This window comes from Vicia villosa, linkage group LG2 (assembly GCF_029867415.1).
Source record: "Vicia villosa cultivar HV-30 ecotype Madison, WI linkage group LG2, Vvil1.0, whole genome shotgun sequence".
Taxonomy (NCBI): domain Eukaryota; kingdom Viridiplantae; phylum Streptophyta; class Magnoliopsida; order Fabales; family Fabaceae; genus Vicia; species Vicia villosa.
In genome coordinates, this window is record NC_081181.1 from 220,103,620 (window position 1) to 220,120,316 (window position 16,697).

The 16,697-nt window shown below is 34.3% G+C and overlaps 1 protein-coding gene across 1 annotated transcript; it reads left to right on the top strand.

The window, feature by feature from the left end:
• The first annotated feature begins 9,995 nt into the window (after window positions 1-9,995).
• Window positions 9,996-16,398, top strand: LOC131651368 (calcium-transporting ATPase 9, plasma membrane-type-like). Its single transcript, XM_058921032.1, has 13 exons — window positions 9,996-10,142; window positions 13,322-13,391; window positions 14,265-14,335; window positions 14,419-14,502; window positions 14,588-14,665; window positions 14,745-14,816; window positions 15,155-15,238; window positions 15,349-15,431; window positions 15,524-15,632; window positions 15,727-15,782; window positions 15,900-15,942; window positions 16,163-16,246; window positions 16,375-16,398. The coding sequence occupies exons 1-13, from the start codon at window positions 9,996-9,998 to the stop codon at window positions 16,396-16,398; spliced, it is 1,005 nt and encodes a 334-aa protein (XP_058777015.1).
• The last annotated feature ends 299 nt before the right edge of the window (window positions 16,399-16,697 follow it).

A 16,697-nucleotide genomic window follows, 5' to 3' on the forward strand; every position in this document is an offset into this window, starting at 1 on the left:
CCGTGGCAGGAGATCCTTTTTTTTGTAGTGATTTGAGCGTAGTTATGAGAACGAATTCGTTTTTCCACCATGCCCTAACAATGACGCCTTTGGTTTTAGCCCCTATAGCTTCATGCCAATCGTCATATCCTCTTCCAAATGACATCAGGAACTCAATTAAACCATTAGTTATGATTAAAACATGTTACCATGCAGTATACGAAAAATACAATTTATGCTATGATGATGAACATGATGCGTACGTTCCCTGCATAGTAGGCACTAGTTAATGATGTATCCTTACCATATGCTACCTCAGAAAGATAGTGGGATAATTGTTGGGCTTTGATAATGGCTAGAATACAGAGTCTCGATTTGCACCTCTTCTTGAAATTTCCACCCTTGAAACCCTAGCCTCTTATCTCCAATTTTGTTCGTCCCCCATGTTATGAACGTGTTTGGTATATATATGGGACTGAATTAGGGTTGAGACTTGGTTTGAGATTGACATATTTGGTGACATGGAGATTGAAAAAAGATTTTACATAAAATATTTCTAAATTTGGTCACCAAGCTATTTTGTGCACATTTCTTATTCAATCTTAGCCATTGGATGATATTTGAATTGATTTGAATTAATAAAAGAAGAAATATCATCATATAATTATTCTAGAATTTTATTTGAAATTAATTGAATAAAATCAAATAGAAATAAAATAATATCACAAAAATAATTATATTGGACCAAAAGACCTCTTTTGGGCTTATTACCACGTGGACAATGCAAAATTATAGGCCCAATACTTAAAAGTTTCAACTTCGCCATTTAGGGTTTTATGCTTTTCTAAAAAATCGACCAACTTCTACCAAGCATATCTCTCCCATTTTTTATTATATGGAAGTTTTCTAGGACTTTTTGAAAATCCCAAGATGTCCTCTATAAGCCACATTGGGACCTTTTTTGAATTTGAGGATTTTATCTTGAAGATATGGGTCCTGACAAAAAACAGCTTTTTGCGAGCTTCTAGAAAGACCTGTAATGGCCAGTTTCAGATAAGCCATGTGATAATTATGGCCAGACAAAGTTCAGTTGACTTTCTCCAACAAAACCCTAATTTAAAAACTATGAGTTTTGTTGATTTTTGAACTTCTCTTGATGAATCATGATAAAAAATTTATAAAATGGTGAGTATCACCTCAAAATGTTGATGTTGACCAAAAATCAGGAGGTTTTGGTTATAAGTTGACCATAGTTGACTTTTAGGTCAAACTAGTCGACTGTTGATCATTTGAGCTTTTGACTGAGAAATATTGAACCATGAGGCTTGAAACTTGACATGGTGATACTTTGAAGCATATGAGGAAGTTTGAAGACCACCCGAGGCATTAGGACTTGATTTTACCTTGAGAGGATCAAAACCCTAGTTGTAGGCTCGTTGTTTAGGGGACAGATAGTCATGCCTATTTATTGTCTGGCCTTGAGTAGCTGAAGATCATATGAGCCAAAATATCTTGAAATATGATGGACAAATTTTGGGGTATGAAAAGTTCCTATTCATGTTTCTAGTTATGGGTCATCCATACAATACATTGAACATGAACAATTCACAAAATCACATTGATTTCATATAAACCCTAACATTTAACAATTTTATGAAATTAAGAGATGATTAACTAGGATACTATCACACATAGCATACATATAAATTCAAGATAATGAGATTCTCCCCCTTACCTCAATTTATCTCCTTTTACCTTCAAGTTTCTACCAAAATCCTCCACTCTTCTCTTCTCTCTTCTATTCTTCTTACAAAAGTTATGTTATGAAAATGACCTAACTCTCTTACTACATTTTCTCTCTAATTGGGCTTAATCCGTAATTCCACCTAGTGTCATATTTCTTAAAACAGGTTAGAACTAAGTTAATATTCCTTAAATCGCATAAAAATATTGATTTAAACATGGTTTGGATTAAAAACTCTGACTAGTATGATGCAGGTCGTGCAAGATTTTTTTGAAGAAATCGCAGATCCCGCTTAGCACGATGGAGCCTGCTTAGCGCGCTCTTAAAAATAAAATACGGATCAAAATTGAGAGTGACGCGCGTAGCGCGAAGGGGAGGCCGCTTAGCTCGGTGTTCTAAGACGAAAAATTTGATTTTTGAAAAAATGTTTCGAATTATGGGTGCGATATTGTGAAGTGCTCTGGTTTCAAACGAAAATCGATCTTATTGTGGAGATCTTTGGAGAACGATGATTGAGTCATTAGTGAAGTTTTGGTACCACATGCATCAGTCAGTGATGTTGCATTGTATTCTTTGTGACATTGCATAGTGTTTGATTGTCCGATGTTTTGACTATCCATGATGTAAATGATGATTAGATGATGAGTGTGATTTGAATTATATGATGATGTTATTAGTAGATTATGATGTACAGGTGTGAGTAAATATGTGAAGTATGACGATACACATGCATCGGTATATATGTGATTGTTGAAACTTGTTGCACAACTACTTATATTTATCCCTTATGTCTTTTATAATAATTATGAAATACTCACCCTTTCTATTTGAATGTTACCTCCATGTGGGTAACACATATGTAATCAGGATTAGTCTGTTGATGCTTAGAGTTTGTGGAAGTTTTTTAGCGCTTTATTTCGAATAAGAGAGTCTTGCTTTGATACGTAACATCGGGGTTGTGATCGTTTTTGTTTTAGAACTATTATGTTATTTTACTTTACTTATTTTGATGTGATGAGTTACCTTTCATGGTAGTTGATTATTTTTGGTTCATGATACATGAATAATGAATTATGAGGGAGTTTTATGAAGTATTTTAAATGAAGATATTTTGAACTATGAATTCCGCTATGAGAAATTGATATTATTATTGTTGTGTTCCAGAAGTATCTGGTTTAAACAATTTTGGGAATCCGTGTTACGGAGTATGACTTGTTATTATGAAGTTTTATTAAGGTGACACTGTTGAGAATCAAGTGTGAGGAAGAAATCCCATATTGGTTAAAAAAGTGAAGAATTAACACTTTATAAGTGAGAGAATCCACACACCTATTACCTTAAGGTTTTAGGTGGAGATGTGGTGTGTCTCTCACAAAGTGTGTCCCAAGTAAAAAGTGTTCCATCGTTGACCCCCTCGAGTTGCCTCCAACAGACACCATTGATGGATATTTTAATTGATTTAATTCGTATTATATTACGATATTATATGTGGGTTTAAAAGGGTGTTACCCGTCACACTAAAAAAAATTAACTTTCACACTTTTGAGACAACGTTTTGTGTCCCCCATGTCGAACACACGCGTCAACTTCCCACGTTCCAGGGTAGACACAAACCCCGATACATTGTAATATGGTGAACTGACTTTATTGAAATGTCGTGGTAAGCAAGAGTCGCCACCGACTTTTATTTTATCCAATTGGAAAGGCTAAAAGAACAAGAAAGACCTTTGAAAGATTTTGAGTTCGGGGGGTAGGTTATACAAAGGGAAGGTGTAAAACACCCTTTGCATCCAAGGTTTTCCATGGTCTCTTAATTTCTTAGCTCGCTTTGTTTTCAAAATGTTTGAATTGTTTGAAAAGTAGGGTGTGAATAGAAAAAGATTCGTTAAGGACTTTAGCTTGTAAATAAGTGTAGCCTTGTTTTGAAAGTATTTGAAAAGAGTGGGAAAATATTTTGATTTGAATTTAGAGCAAGCAATTAGTAGGAACTACCCTAAGTTTTGAAATTTGTTCTTTTAGCTTTTCAGGGAGAAAGGGTCTATCCATACCATAAGAGGGTAGGATGTCTTTCAATTGGATGTTTAAGGGTCATCGAGAATAATCGTTCTCCATAAGATTGTCCCATGCCATAAAGAGGGCAGGTAGTCTAAGGGAAGGATATAATAGTCATTTTATCTTTTTAGGCATCATGTGAGGATACCTTAGCAATTGGGGACAATCATTTTTTATAAGGCAACATCGAGGGAGTTTCAATAACTTTGAAGGCAACATTTGCTAGGTATCCTCGGAATCGAGGGACTTGACTATTTTTAGGCAACAAAATTAAGGCAACAAGGCAACAATAATAAGGCAACAAGGCAATCAAAGGGATTATCCTAAAGGTGTGTGGGTGCACAATCATGTGGTTAACTTCGATGATATTTATCTTATAAATTAGTGATCTATGTTCAATTCATGGTTTATCACTCCCTATTTTACTAACCACAACAATTATGATAAAAAATCTACGCTATCACAATAAACACCTGTTAATGCAGAAAAATAAAGGCGGACTTTAAAAGGGCAGGAAAAATAAAAATAAAAGGGCAAAACTTAAAAGGCATAAAATAAACCCTAGTTAAACTATTACATCCTGTGAACAGTTACATAATATGGCAAAAACATATTGAAAAATTAAAAGAAATAATTAAGTAGATAATGCGCCCTGACAGCAGCAGTAATAATAAAGACAAGATTATAAATAATAAGGAAAAATAATGAAGGCAAATAAATTAAATAAATTAAAATAAAGGCAAAAAATTTAAAAAGGCATGCGACAATCATAGAGCATGAGGTGAGAAGAGAAATCGCGCTTGGAAAGAAAATTCAATTTGATTACAAAAGGGTCAGCCTAAACCCTTGAAAGTTAATGGCTAAAAACTTAAGGGTAAAATCCTAGTTGACGGACAACACCTGCCTAACATGTCTTTTAAAGGTTAAGGTTAGTGTTAAAACCTAAAATTAAATTAATTAATCTAAATTAAAACCCTAAATTAAAATTAAATTATATTATTAATTTAAAACTAATAATCAATTAATTAAATTTAATAATTAAAACCTAAATTAAAACTAAATTAGATTATTAATCAAAAATCTAAATTAAAAATGTTATAAAAAAAATCTTAAGAGTTTTGTATAAAAACCTAAAAAAACTAAGTTAAAAACTATATTAGTTTGGTTAAAAAGAATTTGAAATTTTTAAAGAAAAAAAATCATACAAAAAAAAAACATAAAAATATTTTAAGAAAAACTTGGAGTTCGAATCTGGCGAGCTGGTCCTTGAGGGTATACGGTGGACATGCGTGCCTGGAAACGTTGGATCTGTCTTCAGAGTTATCCAATGACCTTGAAGCGAGGGTGCATCGTGAGTGCGTAGAGGTGCGCTACGCTGAATCAGCAAGAGAGTTATTGAAAAGAAATAATAGCCCACGCCTGGTTTCGAACCCAGGCTAGCGAGATTCACAACTTTTGCCTTTGCCAGCTGCACCAGATATTCAACTCGTTAATGGAATAAACTAAAAAACATAAAAAGAAAACAATAAGTCAGTGGGTAATGCACGCGTGGAACCTTCATCTACTTTAACTGGCCAATTAGAGTAGAGAGAGTTTGAACATATTGACTGGCCAATCACGACAAGCTTCCCAGCCTAGTCAGCTTCGTCTTCCTCATTGATCCATTACAACAATTTTTAGCCACGATTTTGCTAGGAATTTGCTGCTATTTTACTACTTCTTTTCGTAATGAATAACTCGAACATCTAAACCTGCAAAACGTCAGATATAAATGCATAAAAGGATCATGTCCTCCTAATTGGACCATTGCAAATGCGTTGGTGGTGTTATTTTGGCCTAAAAACCATCGTAACTATGGGTACGACCGTGAAGCTTCTCACGACCTCAATAATAGTGTATCATGCCCTGCACGTTGAAGCTTCTGTTTAATGGTCCAGACCTCCTATAAACTGTACCAGGAACTCAAATATGCAATTAGTTTAGATTGAAATGCAAGAACATGTTAGGTACGAAAAATAAAATATGAGAGAGAGTGATGATCGTGATATGCCAACTCCAGGGGTTATACATTTGGCTCTTGACTCATACTTATCCTTTGATGCCCCAGGAGTGAATTGGGATGATTGGTATGGATCGAAAATAGCGATGGAGGATTATCTTGCGTGCCCTAGGTTCTTGAAGTTTTGTAACTTATAAACCCTAATATTTTCCACCAAATTTTCGTCCTGGCTGCAGCAATATGTATATATATGAGGTGGGTTAGGGTTTTAAAACTTGGAGAGAAGTTGATCCTTTGATTACATGGAGATTTGAAGAAAGATTCATATTAAATCTTTCTAAAATAAGACACCATGCTATTTTATGAACACTTTTCTTTTGATCATGGTCATTGGATGAGATTGGAATCTAAATAAATGAATGAGAAAGATTCATAACATATTTTTTATGATTTTATTTGATTTACTTTTGACTTAAAATGAATTTAAATGAATAAATTCAATTTAAATAAAAGAAAAATCATAAAATAAGTATCTTATGATCTTTGGGCCTCTAATGAACTTGCTATCACGTGGATGGTTTGAAATTATAGGCTCATTTGGGAAAAAATTGAATTTACTTGGTATTTCCCTCCTTGCAACTCTCCAAAATTGTCAAACTTTCACAAGTTGTATCTTGCTCAAATTTCATCATTTGGGGGTGTTCTTGATCTTTTTAGAAAACTTAGAGTGTCCTCTAAATGATCCTTTTGGTTTCATCTCAATTGAGTATTCCATGTTCATGTATGCTTCATTCGAAAAAGATGACTTTTGATTGACCTTTAAAAGGACCTGTAATGTTTTGGCTTATATCTCCCAAATGGTGCATTTATGGCCTTGGCTTGTGAGAGACGAAGTTGTATAGAATTCAATTTCCTTCAAAATGAGCTTTGGATGGAAAATTTCTGAGGTTCCATGCAGGAGTTATGGCTGATCAAAGTTCAGTTGACTTTCTCCTATGAAACCCTAATTTAGAAACTCTTGAATTTGTTGATTTCTGATCTTTTCTTGATGAACCATGATCAATCCTTGATCAAATGGTGAATGATACTTCCAAATGAGGATGTTGACCAAAAATCAGAAGTTTTGACTGTGGTTTGACCATAGTTTGACTTTTAGGTCAACCGGTCGATTATTGATCGTTTGGGCCATTGGGTGAGCAATCTTTTGAATCAGAGCTTGAAAATTGGCATGAGGATCCTTTGAGGCATATGAGAGGCCATGGGGTCCATTTGAGGCATCAAAAGTTGATTTCTCCTTGGGAAGAACAAAACCCTAGTTAGAGGGTAGTTGATTAGGAGAGTGTGCATGCAATTAAGTCTTGTGCTTCTGACATTCAGCTGAGTTTAAATATGAAAATATGGTGGGCAAATTTTGGGGTATGAAACACATCAACATTGTTGGGCATAAGCGAAAGGTTACAACAGTTCCCTATCGTCGACCACGCTCGCAAAAACTCAGGCCGCCTCTCCGACGAGGACAATCTCGAGGGGGTGGGTGACAAACTTACTGTGGAAAGCAAGAATGACAGGCAGTATCCAGTCCGGCTGTCGGACATAGATCACTACCTCAACGCAAATTTCTTACGAGCATACCTCCAAGGAAATTCGAAGCCAACCCGCGTAAACTACGCTCACGTGACTGCGCTCGCATATGATAATCAAACACATGTGAAGTCCTTCTACCATGTAACACGAGCTAACTCTTAAGTCACAACTCCCTAATTTCCTCACGAGCACGTCCTCGGAGGATAGTTGTTGGGGAGCTTCTCACCCATGTGCCCCTTTAAGGGCATATGGGCCAATTGCCCTACAGAAGAATCGATCTTCACGCATTCAAAGATCGCAAGATAGTTGACCCAAGACAAAGATCATACATTGATCTCCTGTACCACGTAGGATCCTGGCAGTCTACTTTTCTGGGCTGAAAAATCCAGCCCACAATAGAGATTTTGGCCCAACGTTACTCTCTTCACAAGAGGGTTAGATATTTTGTTCTAATCACACTCTAACTCCGTACTTGCTCTCTCTTCACTCCAAATCTTACTTTGACATCAGAGTATCTTGCAGGTACACCCCATCTTTGTGCGCATCAACTGCAAAACTTCAAATGTTGTAGACCACTGAAGATTGTTCTGATCCCGCTAAGATAAGTAAAAAAAAAAAAATCAGTTTTTAAATTTTGAAAAAAGAAAACAATTGTTTAAAAGCCAATCAAGCATGCCCTTAATTTTTTCTGCGTGTTCATTGTAATTTTTTGACCTTTTTTTATCATTATGAAAATACATTGGGTATAATTTGGGATTTAGTCCTCCAACTTTTCTCTTCTATTTTATTAAGAAGATCCTAAAGTCTCACATTGGTTGAAGATAAAGCATTGAAAGAGTATATATAGAGTGACACTCCTCATCTTACTAATTGATTTTGTAAGGATGAGTTAGGTCAAACTATAATACATTTTTCATAACAACACTTTTTATTTTTACGCCTGTTTTAATTATTTTATTCATATTCTAACTTTTTTTTCCCCGAACTTTGTTATTCCAAGAGTACTATTTTTGCTTTCTATGTCTACTACTTCATGCTTTTGACCAAATAACAAATTTTTTATATTCAATTTCTTTTATATTTTTTCTATAGATTTATATGACCCAACTATTTCCTTTTCTTGGAAATATATTAATAGTCAACGATGTTGCACATATGATATGAGTGCAGTGAGATGATTAATTTTAGCGAAAGATACTCGTTCGCATTCAAACAGAAACGCTCAAAACATAGATAATGTGGTATAATGATTAATTTTGAAACTCATCTTGAAAAAAAGATTGATTTTATCACATAAGCAACATGGTATAAAGAGAATGGCAAGAGATGAGAATCAAGCACAAAATAAAAGTACATATAAGCATACACGCAAGTAATTTAAACACAAGCACAAACAAAGCAATTCTAAGAAACTTAAAGAAAAATCTTTATTTTTTTTTCTTTTTGTTGATAAAATCCTAAATATAGATCAAAAGGGAATATTTTTGAATTTTTATGAAAATATATCTCAAAGAAGGAAATAAGAACTTAAATCAATCTCTAACTAAAAATGTTTTTTTTTTTTAATGGAAAATACTTTAAAGAAAATAAGAACTTAAATTCGACTTTGTATGTAGTGGCACATGAGTGGTCCCTCCAAGCTATGAGATCATCAAATGAAGTTCAACCTGAGCCTTTTTCACGATTCCTGCAATTTTTTTAGTTGAAAACAAGAATATCGAGGCCATTTACTTGTACTTGAAGTTTCATGTTTTTCAACTTGCTTTACTGTTTGTACAGATCTTTCAAATTGACACCCTTGGATTGTCCTTAATGCTCAATTGGTTTCATTTAATTCTTGACATGTATTGAAAACTTGTTATAATTGTCTCGACAGATTTCATTTTTAACAGGTTTTATGTTATTTGTGTAGCAAGGTGTGTTCATGGTGAAGGGATTTTGCAGCTAGTACTCGATGCGTCCTTGGAAACAATTTTGTAACATGTGACTAACTTTGTACACTTGTAGCATTTGGCAATTCAAGCACTGTTATATTGTAGTAAACAACATGTAGCTTTACGTGAAATGAATACAGTACAAAGGAAGTGCTTGAATTCACCAAAAGTTTCAAATGGTTTTGCATATAAACTTGAAAACTAGTTGCCTTGAAATACCAAGTCTAAACCAAATGAGGTGCTCAAATTTTGACTCTATGACACCCATATTTAGATGATGGCTCATGGCATGGTTATGTTAAGATGTCAATCAAATAGAATATATACAATAAAGTTCTAGATTGGAAAAATATGAATGAGTAGCTGCATAGGCTAAATCTTTTTAACTTGGGACAGTAAAGAGTAAAGACATTGCACACCATATTACTTATTGTCTCTGTATTTTCTCAAAATGCAGTGTCAATTTATATTGTCTCTGTAACTAGCACTAACTATTAGTTCTATTTTCCCAACTTCTGAAACAATCTAATAAAAACGACAAATAGATATTAAAAAACACACCATATTATTATTAATTATTATAATATTGATCCATAGTACCCTAATAAATCATATTATTCTTTCAAACATCAGCAAATCATATTATTCTTTTCATAACCATTAAAATACATAAATAATTAAGGATTTGGTTTTCATTTAGTAGATGTATTCCAAATCCAATTATGCTCCTTTTCAAACACCAACAGCTGGAGGAGGAGGAGCACCAATAATTGGAATAATTCCAATTACACATTGGAACAAATTACGGCCAATACAACATTTGAACCAGAACCAGTTACGGCCAATACAGGTCTTTTTTCCTCGGAAGGAGTTGGCACCACTGATAGGACTTCTGCCATGCCATCACAAGATTAGAGTGAGTAAAGTAAACTAAAATGATGAAAAAAAGGAAAAAAAAAGAATAAGGAAGGTTACACTTACACTGCATCGAGGGGGGCGGGGGCGGGGGGCCGGCGGCGGCGACATTGCTAGCCAAAACGAAAACCAAAAGGACCACAAAAACAGCAATAACAGATTTCATGTTAAAGAAGAGAAGAAGAGAATTTTGTTTGAGGAGGTGCGAGTTTAAAACTTTAAGTGAGACACCTTATATAACAAACGTAATAACCTAACAGAAAAAAACATACCATGAAAATTTTGACTTCCCACAGCACCTGTAAACCTAATACTAATAAGTAATAACCTAACAGAAAAAACATACCATGAAATTTTTGACTTTCCACAGCACCTGTAAACCTAATACCTAATTTAACATGTGTATTGTTTGAAAGCTTGTTGTCTTCTCAAGTTTGCTTTGCTGATACATGAATGAAAAGCGTGTAAATCCCTTTGGAAGGTGGTCCCACATGCACTTCATCAACTTGGCTTCAACTTGGACTAAAGGTTTGGGTCAATTTTCATGGACACTCAATCGAGTTTACTCGGGCTTTGTACTCAATGGACATTTTTGCAATTGGCCCATTTATATTAATTGCAACAAAAATAAAATGACAACAAAATACTAATGAAAAAGAAAATGTAAAAATGATATTTAATTTAAAAAATTAATAAGATTCAATCTAAAACTAAATCGAATTCAAATTAATTTTAAATAAAAAGTTAGTAAAAATGAACTAGACAAAGTTATTAAATGAAAAAAAATTTAATATACACATATTTTTTTTATTTTTTTTCTCTAAATGAAATGAAAATGCAAATGGATTAGGATATGACACAAATATGTCGGGGGCACCTAGTGTGTCCCACCTGCTTTTTGCTAACGATTGTTTTTTGTTTTGCAGAGTTAATCTATCTGAGGCGACAGTTCTAATGGAGTTTTGCAAAGATAATATTAATCAAAATTATTATTATTATTATTATTATTATACCAAAACGTGGTATATACCAAAAAACCGTGGACTATACTTTAGGTCACGCCCGCATATTCCACATTTGGATTTTCGTGGCCAAACCGTGGCCTCAACGTTACGCCACGGTTATTTTACATATAGCCTCGGTTTCTTGGCCGTGGCAGGAGATCCTTTTTTTTTTGTAGTGTTTTGAGCGTAGGTATGAGAACGAATTCGTTTTTCCACCATGCCCTAACAATGACGCCTTTGGTTTTAGCCCCTATAGCTTCATGCCAATCGTCATATCCTCTTCCAAATGACATCAGGAACTCAATTAAACCATTAGTTATGATTAAAACATGTTACCATGCAGTATACGAAAAATACAATTTATGCTATGATGATGAACATGATGCGTACGTTCCCTGCATACTAGGCACTAGTTAATGATGTATCCTTACCATATGCTACCTCAGAAAGATAGTGGGATAATTGTTTGGCTTTGATAATGGCTAGAATACAAAGTCTCGATTTGCACCTCTTCTTGAAATTTCCACCCTTGAAACCCTAGCCTCTTATCTCCAATTTTGTTCGTCCCCCATGTTATGAACGTGTTTGGTATATATATGGGACTGAATTAGGGTTGAGACTTGGTTTGAGATTGACATATTTGGTGACATGGAGATTGAAAAAAGATTTTACATAAAATCTTTCTAAATTTGGTCACCAAGCTATTTTGTGCACATTTCTTATTCAATCTTGGCCATTGGATGATATTTGAATTAATAAAAGAAGAAATATCATCATATAATTATTCTAGGATTTTATTTGATTTTTATTTGAAATTAATTGAATAAAATCAAATAGAAATAAAATAATATCACAAAAATAATTATATTGGACCAAAAGACCTCTTTTGGGCTTATTACCACGTGGACAATGCAAAATTATAGGCCCAATACTTAAAAGTTTCAACTTCGCCATTTAGGGTTTTATGCTTTTCTAAAAAATCGACCAACTTCTACCAAGCATATCTCTCCCATTTTTTATTATATGGAAGTTTTCTAGGACTTTTTGAAAATCCCAAGATGTCCTCTATAAGCCACATTGGGACCTTTTTTGAATTTGAGGATTTTATCTTGAAGATATGGGTCCTGACAAAAAACAGCTTTTTGCGAGCTTCTAGAAAGACCTGTAATGTTTTGGCTCATATATTTCAAATGGCGCATTTCTTGACTTTGGGCCCAACATCAGAGTTGTAGAGAATTGAATTTCCTTGAGAATAGGCTTTGGTTGGACAATTTCAGATAAGCCATGTGATAATTATGGCCAGACAAAGTTCAGTTGACTTTCTCCAACAAAACCCTAATTTAAAAACTATGAGTTTTGTTGATTTTTGAACTTCTCTTGATGAATCATGATAAAAAATTTATAAAATGGTGAGTATCACCTCAAAATGTTGATGTTGACCAAAAATCAGGAGGTTTTGGTTATAAGTTGACCATAGTTGACTTTTAGGTCAAACTAGTCGACTGTAGATCATTTGAGCTTTTGACTGAGAAATATTGAACCATGAGGCTTGAAACTTGACATGGTGATACTTTGAAGCATATGAGGAAGTTTGAAGACCACCTGAGGCATTAGGACTTGATTTTACCTTGAAATAAAAACAGAGGTTTGATTGACTGCTTCTAATCAATCACAACAATAATTTGAGCTTAAATAGGTCCATTGGTTTTGTGGAACTACAGGAAGCTTAATACTTGAGAAATTAGTTGGATACTATGTTGTGCAAAGCTTTTGTCTCCCTTGATTAAGGGATATGAAATTCTTAACAGAGTTCTGTCATTCTTAAGCTAGGCACACTGCATAGACATAAACAGAAAAAGTGAATTCATTTCATTTTGTTCACAATAGATATGCACTTAAATATTTGACTTTCTATGTTTTACCTTATTTTATGTGTTTATTTTGGGATCCTCGCTTTCTTTTTCTGTTTTGGCAGTACTTGGCTTCACTGAAATTTTCCTTTCATTCTAGTTCTTAGGAGTGTTCGGTTTCATTGCAATTTTTATTTCATTCTATTTGAGTTTATATCCTCCTTGAAGGTTTATGCTTTATCTTTGTTTGAAATGGCTAGGGATTGAAAGAAGGATGGTTTGATGGAGGAAGCATTGCTTTTGCATTTATGCTCGTCATTGTAGTTACAGGTAATGGAATCAACATTTTCTTTCATTTTAAAGATTAGATATGTATTTAATCTTGACAAAACTTTGGTTGGTGTCTTGGATGGACCATACAATTAAAAAGGAACACTCTGTTTTTACTTGCACTTATTTAGCTGTCAAAATCAACATTTCTTCCCTAACAACTTAAGTTATTTTTTACTTCATGCATCACATGTATTTTTTGTATTTTAAGTGGTAGTAAAATGTTTGATATACAATGATTGATTGGGTTAATAAGTATTCATATAGGCGAGTTTTGAAAAATCCCCTGTAAAAAAAAGTTTGAATTGCCCTCCTGCCATATGAAGATTCCTTTGTTTTGATCCTTCAAGAAACCTAATCATAAAAAATAATGACATGACAGGGGGATTTTCAAAAATCGCCAATTTGGCAAGGGGACAAATAGGTATAAACCCTTAAAAGTTATATGACATTTAATAGGTTATTGATGGGTAAATTTCTTGAGGGAATCTTCATATGGCAGGGGGGCAATTCAAACCTTTTTTTCATACAGGAGGATTTTTCAAAATTCACCTATATGGTAGGGGGCAAAATACCTATTAACCCATGATTGATTAGTCTACAATCTATATGCAGTTTACATGGTTCAATAATAATTGATATATTATGAAGTTTGGAAATGTGTGCATGGTATTATTGAAGAATTGAGATAGAAGCTAGTAAATGTGTATAATCATAATCTCTTATGTTTTGCTAATTAACAAAATGAATACATTTAATTTAAATATTTGGTATGATATAAAGAATATCAAATTCCCGAAGGCAGAGCTTATGAAGGTTCTTAATTTAGTTATATTAACTTTGTGTTGTTACTTTTGTCTTTTTGTCTGTCAGCTGTCAGTGATTATCGACAATCTTTGCAGTTTCAGAACTTGAATGCAGAAAAACAAAATATACAATTGGAGGTGTGTAACAATATTATATTATTAAAAGATAGCATCATTTGGAAGTTGAACTAATAAATCATGTACTCATGAACTCACTGCAGGCCATGAGAGGTGGTAGAACAATAAAAATATCGATATTTGAAATTGTTGTTAGTGATGTACTGCCCCTTAAAATAGGAGATCAGGTGAATTTGCATAAGTATCATTTTGTTTCTTTGGTAGTAATTGAATTATGATCATTCTATGTTAATTACCCTATTGATATATCAGGTTCCTGCTGACGGAGTTTTAATTACTGGTCACTCACTTGCCATTGATGAATCCAGTATGACTGGGGAAAGCAAGATTGTATGTTGTTCATATATTCTATTGATCTAATTACTAGTTTTTAATCCTTACTGAATTGTAAGCAACAAGTATTCTACAGGTTCACAAGGATCAAAAAGCACCATTTTTAATGTCAGGTTGCAAAGTAGCAGATGGAGTTGGTTCTATGCTGGTAATATATGAAACTATATTGTTTCTACTAGTCTGCTTGTTACGCGATGAGCAACAGCATGATTGTTTTCAAAACGTTTGAGTATTATAGTGCAAAAGGCTTCCCACTAATGAAATTTGTTGCTGCATAATACTCTTTAGCTGCATGGATGCTATTTTCCCTAGTAGTTTATGTTTTAACATTACTTACTATATGACATCTTGGTGTCATTTGATTTATGTGACCGGCTATTAATTGGCGGGAAAAGACTTCGATTTTATTTTTATGATATTTATGCACGTGCACAAAAATTATCTTACAATGCTTCGATCCTACACATTTTATGCTTCCATCTGTAGGTAACTAGTGTTGGTATAAATACTGAGTGGGGATTGTTGATGGCAACTATCTCAGAAGATACCGGAGAAGAGACTCCCTTACAGGTTTCCCCCTCCCTAACCAAAATAAAGAAAGAAAATGATGTGTCTTTGACTCCTTAAAAAAACCTACATCACTTATGTGTTAAAACTTGTTTTTGTTGGGTATGTAATAGGTACGATTGAATGGAGTAGCAACTTTTATTGGTATTGTTGGGCTTACTGTAGCTGCAGCTGTTCTTACAGTCCTCTTGGGAAGGTAAACATAGATTTCTCTTTTGGACGTACTAACTTATTAATGCAAGCTGGATGCCAACTTTGATTAGCGGTGTTTTGACTTCGGAATGTTAGATATTTTTCTGGCCACACGAAAGATTTAACTGGAAAAGTGCAATTTGTTGCGGGAGAGACTAAAATCAGTGACGCTGTTGACGCATGCATCAAAATTTTTACCATTGCAGTAAGTGTGAATTATAGCTTCTGCTTTTTCCACTGCTCTCTTTTTCTTTAATTTTTTGTAATAGTTTTTCTTAACTAAATATAGAGCCACGCAGGTAACAATTGTGGTTGTTGCAGTGCCAGAAGGTCTACCTTTAGCAGTTACCTTAACGTGAGTGCATGTTGCTATTTTATTTTGTTGTACAACACAAGATGTAGCAAAAACTAAGCTGACTGGTGTCGTTTGTTCTATTCTGTTATTTACAACCCCCAAACACTCTCATGACAGCCTGGCATACTCGATGCGGAAGATGATGGCAGACAAAGCCTTGGTAAGTATCTTATTATCCTGTCTTAGAATTTGGGCTGGCTTAACTCAACCTTACAAAACCGGTTTGTAAGGTGAGGATTGTCCCAATTATGAACATATTTTCAGGCCATATCTCATCCAATGTGTGGGACTTTTTAACATCCTCCAACAGTCACCCCAATATTGTAACTTTTGCAGCATTTTGTCATTCAGCGTTACAACACATTCTAACAATGGTACAGGTGCGAAGGCTGTCAGCTTGCGAAACTATGGGTTCTGCTACGACAATCTGCAGTGATAAAACTGGAACCTTGACCTTAAACCAGGTGAGTTCTGAGATCAGAGAATTGGATAGTCTAAGAGGAGTTGGATTTAGATTTTTGCTTGTGCATAAATGCTTCAAAAGTTAGTTCATTGGCACAACTCACATTGGTATTGGATTTTATTGAAATAGAGTGAAAATAGAGACTTGTGGTGAAATAGTATGTCTGAACTACACAATAAAGTTGATTTAATATATAGGCTCAAAGTAAAACTTATAAATATAGGTGATACTCTCAGAATTTGGATTGGACTTAACTCATCCCTACAAAACCGACTTGTAGGGTGAGGATTGCCCCACTTAACATAAAACAGGGCATATCTCTAAGCAATATGGGAATAAATGCACCCCCTTCAAACCAAACACAATGAAAGTGTTGGAGACTGCAATGAAGGCAAGTCAAATGCCGCAATTAAGGCGACTAGGGCCGAACTGAATGAAGGTGGAAATTTCAA

Coding starts and splice junctions, on each gene's coding strand:
- LOC131651368 (XM_058921032.1), top strand. CDS start 9,996: ATGTATTCCAAATCCAATTATGCTCCTTTTCAAACACCAACAGCTGGA. Junction 14,817..15,154: donor ATGGAGTTGGTTCTATGCTG/GTAATATATGAA, acceptor TTCCATCTGTAG/GTAACTAGTGTTGGTATAAA. Junction 15,239..15,348: donor GAGAAGAGACTCCCTTACAG/GTTTCCCCCTCC, acceptor GGTATGTAATAG/GTACGATTGAATGGAGTAGC.